The following is a 9,441-nucleotide window of genomic DNA, read 5'->3' on the forward strand; positions in this document are numbered from 1 at the left end:
GACACCAAGGGTTGCGATCCCGTTGCCAGTACCCGGTGTGGGCGTGACACCAAGGGTTGCAATCCCATTACCGGTCAGTAAAAAAGACAAAAAGGAAAAAAAAAATTCATGTTATCATGAAGCTTACATTTTAGTAATGAAGACGGATAACAAACAAGATAAATCACTAAAATTCACAAGATACTAGACAGTGATAAGTGTGAAGGAGAAAAATAAAGCAAGAAAAGGGGATGGGAAGTGTTGGGGAGGGGTGGCTCGCAGTTTTAGATGGGAGTGACCAGTGACATTTGCATCAAGACCTATAGGAAATGAGGGAGTGAGCCACAGAGATATCTGGGGGAAGGACATTCTAAGCAGAGGAAAGAGTCAAGTGGAAAGGCCCTGAGTTGGGAGTTTGTCTGGTGTGTTTTAAGAAGAGCAGGAGGCCAGTATAGCTAGAACAGAGGGAGACAGAGGAAGATGGTAAAAGATGAAATTAGAGAAGTGATGGCAGTCTGATCAGATAAGGAACTTCTAGGTCTTCATAAGGTCTTTGGTGTCTACTCTGAGTGAGATAGGAAAGGTATTAGAAGATTTTGAAGAAGGCATGGAGATGACTACAATAATCTCAGCAAGAGAGCATGGTGATTCGGACCAAGTGGCTATAATCTGAAGGTGAAGGCAGCAGGATTTGCTGATAGATTATAAGGAAAACAGGAGTCTCCAGAGTTTTAGGCCTCAGCAACTGGAAGAAAGAAGCTGGTGTTCACAGCAAGAGAAACTGAAGTGGGGGTGAGGAGTGGTGAAGACAGATTATTAGAATCTCACTTTTAGATAGTAGTTTTAGAGCTACCTACTCCACAAAAAGTGCAAATAGTCCCTCCTGCCGCTTAGTCACATTGAGCTGGAGGCTCAGATGCATTCAAGATTCAGCTTTACCTGCAACCCACAGCCATGGCCGAGGAAGACATTATTGCTGCAGGACTAATGGACATTAATACTGATTTACAAAAGGTGCTGAAGACCGCCCTCATCCACAATGGACTAACACGTGGAATTTGTGAAGCTGCTAAAGCCTTAGACAAGCACCAAGCTGGTCTCTGCATGCTTGCGTCCAACTGTGATAAGCCTATGTGTGTCAAGTGGGTGGAAGCCCCTTGTACTGAACACCAGATCAACCTAATTAAGGTTGATGACAACAAGAAACTAGGGGAATGGGTAGGCCTCTGTAAAACTGACAGAGAGTGAAAATCCTGTAAAGTGGCTAGTTGCAGTTGTGTAGTAGTTAAGGACTATGGCAAAGAATCTCAGGCCAAGGATGTCATCGAAGAGTGCTTCAAGTGTAAGAAATGAACAAATAAAAAGTTTGGCTTGTGTTTCTCAAAAAAAAAGTGCAAATGTCAAATTGGCAGTTGGAAAGATGAGTCTGGAATTAGAGAGATACAGACTTAAGATATAATTTGGGAGTCATCGGCATAGAGATGTATTTAGAGGAAAGAAATGAATGTATATGGAAAGAGAAAAGAAGTTCCAGGACTGAATTTGGGGTACTCCAGTGTTTAGAGGTTGGGGAAATAAGAAGGAAACGTTAAAGACTGAGAAGGAAAATCAGTCGTGTGGTCCTGGAAGCCAAGTTAAAAAAAAGCATTTCATGGGCTGGCCCATGGCTCACTCGGGAGAGTGTGGTGCTGATAACACCAAGGCCATGGGTTTGGATCCTATATAGGGATGGCCAATTCGCTCATTGGCTGAGTGTGGTGCTGACAACACCAAGCGAAGGGTTAAGATCCCCTTACCAGTCATCTTTAAAAAAAGAAAAAAATGTTTCAAGGAAGAAAGACTGATAAACTGTGCCAAATACTACTGATAGGTCAAATAAGATGAGAATTAAAAATGAACCACCAAGGGCCGGCCTGGTGGCTCACTGGATAATGCGCTGCTTGGGAAGCGCGGCGGCGCTCCCGCCCGAGGGTTCGGATCCCACATACAGACCGGTTCCCGCTCACTGGCTGAGCGAGGCGCGGGAGCAGCACCGAGGGTTGCGATCCCGTTGCCGGTCCCCGGTCTGGTACAGGGGCAACACTGAGGGTTGCGATCCATTGCCGGACACGGAAAGAGACAAAAAAGACAAAAAAAAAAAAAATGAACCACCAAATTTAGCAATATATAAATTACTGGTGAACTTGATAAGGCACTGATTCTTAACTCTGATTTTGAGAGACCTCAAAACATCTCTGGAAATTTAAAGGAGCGCCACAAATAACCTCAAAACAAAATTAACTAAAATCTATTTTAATTTTTTAAAAAAAGACTTACCAACTTTTAGTAGGCAAAAAAGTTTACTAAGAACTGAAATGTATCTATTAGAATTTCTGTACATAAAATACTCTTAAATGGAAGCTATGGTTTTATTAACATAACAATGTCACCAATTTGGGAAAAAGAAAACTTTTATATACTTTTGTAGTCAAGCATTCTGATGGCTGAATTTAGCAAACACATTTTTGTATGTTTAATCTCTTTTATGTGGTACATGTTATTTCAAGTTCCTTAATGTTATAAGAGCATTTTCTTAGAGGATTTTTAAAGCAGGTAACTGTGACAAACAATAATCCACAGCAAAATACTGTGCCTGGGCCGGCCCGTGGCTCACTTGGTAGAGTGCGGTGCTGATAACACCAAGGCCACGGGTTCGGATCCTATATAGGGATGGCCGGTTTGCTCACTGGCTGAGCGTGGTGCTGACAACACCAAGCCAAGGGTTGAGATCCCCTTACCGGTCATCTTTTTAAAAAAAAAAAACAAAAAAAACTTCAATTTATGCCATTTATAAACATTTTTTTTCTCTCCTTTAAGCTGCCTTAAATTATTTGGTCAAAAACTTATTCCAGAACTTAAGGCAACATATTATATTAGAGAAAACATATGATACTGTGCCTGATAATTTCTTTTTCATATAAAAAAATCTGTTAAGGAAACAGATGGTAACACAGCAGTTTGTCGCCTTTGCAGGTCTGTGACCCCCCCCTAAAGTGAGAGTTTTCAATCTAGATCCCCCAGAGACCTAGAAGTTCTACAGCAGCTCTTTCATACTACCACAGTGGAGAGAAAGGAAGGAATCTGTGGTGGGTTGGGCTCAGAGTCCTTCTGATCTGCTTAACCAGAGTAGCTCAATCAGTTTTTATATGTTGCATCTCAGAAGGGTTTCACAGGGGAAAAAAAAAATCGAAAAACCCTTGCCCTGAAGCAGTGGTACTTAGACCAGTAGCATAAGCATCACCTGGGACCTTGTTAAAATGTGAATTCTCAGGCCCCAACCCAGAACTAACTAAATCAGAGTCTGGAGGCCCAGCCTGCTGTCTTTTAATAAGCTTTCCAAATTTTCCAGATGATTTTGAAAACCATTGCCTCAAAGATTTCAGATATTTTGCTCAAGTAGTTCTTGTTTGCTTTCCTTTGAGCACTGCTATTTTCAGTGGAAACCAAAACAGAATTTTTAATGGGCAAAGGAGCTGAATAGGCATTTCTCAAAGGAAGATATACAAATGGCCAACAGACACATGAAAAAAGGCATCAGGGAAATGCAAATCAAAACCACACTGAGATATCACCTCACCCCACTGGCCATTATCAAAAAGACAATAACAAATGCTGACGAAGACGCAGAGAAAGGGGAACCCTCCTACACCATTGATGGGACTGTAAGTTGGTGCAGCCATTACGGAGAATGGTATGGAGGTTCCTTGAACAACTACAGATAGAACTGCCACATGATCCAGCAATCCCACTGCTGGATAGGTACCCAAAGGAATGGAAATCATCATGTCAAAGGGATACCTGCACTCTCATGTTTACTGTAGCCCTATTTACAAAAGCCAAGAGTTGGAACCAACCTAAATGTTCATCATTGGACGAATGGATAAGAAAAACGTGGCATATGTACACAATGGAATATTTTTTACTTATTTTTTATTCTTTTTCACTCTGCAGTAAAAAAGAATGAAATACTGCCATTTGCAGCAACATGGATGAACGTAGAGACAATTATGTTAAGTGAAATAAGCCAGGCACAGAAAAAGAAATACCACGTATAAGTGGGAGCTAAAAAAATAAATAAAATGTAAAAAAACACCCCCCAAAAAACCGAAAAGTAGAATTTTTAGATTATAAATACAAATATGCGCAAATAATATTTTAGGGTAACATTAGAATAATATTTCCTTTATAACTGTATTTAGACTAATGTTGCCATTATACCCCATCCAAGGATTTTATTTTTTTTGGCAGCTGGCCAGTACAAGGATCCAAACCCTTGACCTTGGTGGTGTTAGCAGCACGCTCTCCCAAGTGAGCTAACCCGCCAACCCCTAAGGATTATTTTTAAAAACCCCGAAGTCTTAAATATATAATAATTTTAGCTATTAGGTGACTTTCTAGACAGCTCTACAGAGAGTTCCCAATATTATAAATGACAAATTCTTACTATCAATTCTTGACTAGTTTCAATCAAACTTAAAATCTATCTGACATATAACATACCTCTTTCATATACTGTTTATATAGGGCTTCTGATGATTCTAGGTAAGCCTGTGCAGTTTCAATTTCTCCTCTTTCAGACCACAAGATACCCAGATTATTCTGGAAAATAAAAGAGAAACAAACAATGATGACATAAGACTTCCAATTGAAGTAACTTTCATAATGTTATAGTCAATATTTACCAATCAAATAGTACTGGAGTTTAACAATGAATTATTCATAATAATAATGACGTCCTTATGTAGTATGGTAGGCAGCCACTAAGATGGACCACCAATAATCCCTGCCTCCTGTTATTCATGCCCTTGTGTAATCTCTTCCCCTTGAGGATGTGCTGGATTTCGTGACTTGCTTCTAACAACTAGAATATGGCAGAAGTGATGGAAAGTCTCTTCAAGATTAGGTTACAAAACACTGTGGCTTCCATCTTGGGTGCTCCCTCTTACTTGCTCTGAGGGAAGCCAACTGCCATTTTGTGAGCCACCTACAGAGAGGCTCATGTGAAAAGGAACTGAGGGAGGTCAACAGTTTGAGGTGCTCAGACAAAAAGCCTGGGAAACTCCCTCCCCCAGTCAAGTCTTCAAGTGAAACTGCAGCCCCAGCAGGTCAACAATGTGATGAGGATCTTGGGCCAGAGGCAATTAGCTAAGTCACACCAAGATTCCTGAGAGAACGGAGGCAAAGATGAACCAGAAACACATAATGCTTTCAAAATACTACAATCTCCTCCAGAGACCTCTTTAAAAAAAACAGAAGTATTTTCAACGGTCACCATTTGTTAGGTTCAAGCCTGAAAAAAGAAGAATGAACTCAAATTCCAGAATTGGTCAGTAATTCAAATTATATGGTATGAAAATTCTGAATATGCTATATGTCTTTTCTCATTAGTTGTCAGATTCCTGTTATATTTCAAAGAAAACAAGTTTGTATTTTCCAGAGTTCTTAAAATTTTAGTTTTATAATTATATCCAGTCAATCAAAAAGTCTTACTGATTCTTCTTTCTCAGTATCTTCTCTTGTATTGATCTCTTCCTTTTGACTTCCATTGTACTGACTTACTTCTGCTACCATGAAGCCTAAGGTGAAATAACATTTTTAAAACCAGGTTGGTTTGTCTCCTTGCTGCATGACTCTTTTATCAGGTTCTGCAGGGCAAATCAGGCCTGTTTAGATGGTCAGAACTCAAGACTGGAGGCCAAGCTCCCCTTTAGATGATGGAGTTAGACTGCCTCCCATCCCTTGGGATAGTCCTTCAGGCACAAAGATACTTCTGAGGCTGCGTTTCTACCATCTTCTACTCAGTTCCCTAAGACCAGGATAAGGAAACAGTTTTTTAACGCAGATTCTTAACCTAGGACCTATGGACCCCCAAGGAATCTATGAAGAGAATACAGAGTCTATGAATTTGGATGAGGAGAAAAACTACAAATTTATTTTCACTAATCTCCTACTAAAATTTAGCATTTCTTTTGATTATTAATACAGGAAACAAACTGCAGCAGTATTACTGTACCTAGGACTTGTGACCAATAGAAATGAAAAAGAAGCTTCATATTATGCTGGTTTGCAGATAACTCAAAACATCATTTATGTTCATCATTATTTTAGAATTACTGAAGCTATTAGACAAATTACTGATATTGTTATTTAATGAGTTAATAAAGAAGCATATATATTACCATATCACATATTTGTTTCAAACAATATTTTGACAACTCTACTCATATATCATTGATTTCTTTTTAACCTTAAATATTTTATTTATGCATTTTAAATCATTATTCTGTTTTATGAAATACTGGCTTCACCAGACCACAAAAGGGGCATGTGGAATAAAAAAGGTTTAGAAACCCTACAGTTTAAAAGTGACTCGATCATTCCACTGGAACACAGCTCTTTGGTCATCTAATTTCACATAATACATCTATTCCATAATTTTTAATTCCATAATTTTTTTAAAGTGACTGAATCAGTCCTTGATATCTAGAACTACAGGTCATACTGATAATGTACTTTTTTGGGCAGTTCTCTCCTCTGTTACTAAGTCCTTTCCAGAATCCTCATAAGTATTCAAGGCTTGAAGGGCTCTGTCTCCCTACTAACTTACTGATTGTCATTTCCTGGCCTTAGAAACGAACTCACAAGTCACCTTTTTCTCACTCCCTGTTTCAACTTATTTTTTCTTTGAAGATAGTCCTTAAAAACTCCATTTGGCCATGACACCAGTAAGCCCCACCCCAGCATGCTGCACTCAACCTAGGCAATCTAAAGACTCACCTATTACCAGGAATTTATTAGACAGTCTATTTGGGGATGGCGATATGTTTGGCTCACTAGATCCAAAGAAAATAACTATGGTGTGTGATAAATCTTGAGCATGTCCAGAAATGACTAAGATTATTCTTCTGTACCATAACCTATTAAAGTCCTGAAGGTAAGGACAATGTAAGGGATCTAAAACAGCTTTGTTTCATTTTTAGAATTTTATTTTCAAATTTATTTATTTTAAAAACTGACATATAAAATTGTATGTATTTATCATGTATACATGATATTTTAAACTATATATATATGTGTATATATATATATATATACACATATATATATAGTTTAAAATATCATGTATACATGATATTTTAAACTATATATATATGTGTATATATATATATATATATTTAATATATATGTACACACACACACACACACACATTGTAGAATGGCTAAATCTAGTTAATTAACAAATGCATTAAAATTAAATTAGCTACAGTGTTGTTGTTTTTTAAGTGAACTCCACAGAGATAAACACTATTGACATTTTACATAAATTATTTTTTAATATATATGTACACACACACACACACACACACACATTGTAGAAGGCTAAATCTAGTTAATTAACAAATGCATTAAAATTAAATTAGCTACAGTGTTGTTTTTTAAGTGAACTCCACAGAGATAAACACTATTGACATTTTACATAAATTATTTTTTAAATACAATATAAATCCTACTAAGGGTAGAAAACTACACCAGAAGGTCCTGTATCTTTCACACATCACATCCTTGCCTTCATACCAAACTAGGTTGAGAAAAAAGTAAAATACAAAATAAAAACAGCTAAAAAAGTATTACTAGTGAATTCTACCAAACAAGTAAGGAAGAAAAATACCAACTCTACACAAACTCCTCCAGAAAAATGAAAACACACTTCCTATCTTATATTAAACCAAAGATATAACAAGAAAACTACAGACTGATATCCTTCATGAACATACAAGATGTAGATGCAAATATTTTAAACAAATTTTAAAGAATTGAGTTCAATAGTACATAAAAAGGATAATACATTATGACCAAATGGAGTTTATCCCAGGAATGCAAAGTTGGCTTAACCGTGGAAAATCAATCGATGTAATTCACTATATTAACAGAATGAAAAAGAAAAACAATACAAACATCTCAGTTGCATGGCAATGAAATAATGATGCTAAGTGAAAGAAATCAGACCAAAACAAGAGTATATGTGGTATGATTTCATTTATATAAAATTCTACAAAATATGGGGCGTGGGGCAAGGAGAAGGGAGAGAGAGAGAGAATAAAAGGAGGGAGGGATTACAAAGCAGCACAAAGTAACTTTTAGTGGTAATAGATCTATTCATTACCTTGATCACATTGTTTCCCAGGTATATACATATGTCAAAACTCACCAAACTGCACAATTAAAAATATGCACAGTTTATTGTATGTCAGTTGCACCTCCGTGAAGCTGTACACAACAACAAAAAGTACTCCTTGTATGTATATAACCTGAGAGTGGGGAAGAGTAATTTACTAATTTCTTAGGAAATTTTACTAAAGTGAAGTAATCAAGATGGTAACAGCAGTATAAATTGCTGACAGCAAGGATCAGAAGGAATATCACAGAAAAATCATTCCTAGGGCCCCAGAACCCAGTGAAGGTAGGAGACAGTCTTTGTCAATAATCTAATGTGGATCCAGGTTCTGTAGTTCCCCAAGGAGTAGACACCAGAATGAGACAAAGCAGTCAGAACATCATGAATTCTCATGAGCTGATACTTTCAAACTTTTTCCTATATGTATGTGTATACATATACATGTATATATGTTCTTGTATATTCACATGTATCTATGCACATGAACTTTTCATTATATATGTATATTTATAATGTATGTTTGTGTATGTATGTATGTATATATATATGCACACACAGTTTTATACAAAAAGTAAGATCATTCTACATAATTCTAAATATGCCTTATACTTAGAGTCTTCTCCCTCCCTCTTAATATTGACATTTTTTTGTTAACAAATATAAATTATTTTTAATGATTGCATACTGTTCTTCTGTATGGGTATAACAGAATTTAGTTAGCCCTCTCTCTACTGATATTTATATTATTTTTCTTTTTAATAACTAACTATGCTGTGATGAATATCCATGTTTACATGCCTTTGCATACCTGTCCCAATACTACTTTAGAATATTGAGATGAAATTTTATTTTATTTTATTTTATTTTATTTTATTTTATTTTATTTTATTTTATTTTATTTTATTTTATTTTATTTTATTTTATTTTATTTTATTTTATTTTATTTTATTTTATTTTATTTTATTTTATTTTATTTTATTTTATTTTATTTTATTTTATTTTATTTTATTTTATTTTATTTTATTTTATTTTATTTTATTTTATTTTATTTTATTTTATTTTATTTTATTTTATTTTATTTTATTTTATTTTATTTTATTTTATTTTATTTTATTTTATTTTATTTTATTTTATTTTATTTTATTTTATTTTATTTTATTTTATTTTATTTTATTTTATTTTATTTTATTTTATTTTATTTTATTTTATTTTATTTTATTTTATTTTATTTTATTTTATTTTATTTT

The 9,441-nt window shown here is 35.3% G+C and overlaps 1 protein-coding gene and 1 pseudogene across 2 annotated transcripts in view; one reads left to right on the forward strand and one right to left on the reverse strand.

Annotated features, from left to right (window-relative positions):
* Nucleotides 1-9,441, reverse strand: part of KIAA1279 (KIAA1279 ortholog) — a 30,888-nt gene that overhangs the window by 16,248 nt on the left and 5,199 nt on the right. The window contains exons 2-3 of one of the 2 annotated variants that reach the window (XM_008578471.1): nt 5,509-5,594; nt 4,519-4,617 (exon numbers count right to left, since the gene is read on the reverse strand). In XM_008578471.1, coding sequence (XP_008576693.1) covers nt 4,519-4,617; nt 5,509-5,594 — 185 coding nt within the window. The remainder of the gene's footprint in view (nt 1-4,518; nt 4,618-5,508; nt 5,595-9,441) is intronic. The other variant, XM_008578470.1, reaches the window with a different exon arrangement.
* Nucleotides 759-1,342, forward strand: LOC103595138 (annotated as a pseudogene).

This window comes from Galeopterus variegatus, unplaced genomic scaffold, assembly GCF_000696425.1.
Source record: "Galeopterus variegatus unplaced genomic scaffold, G_variegatus-3.0.2 Scaffold1691, whole genome shotgun sequence".
Taxonomy (NCBI): Eukaryota; Metazoa; Chordata; class Mammalia; order Dermoptera; family Cynocephalidae; genus Galeopterus; species Galeopterus variegatus.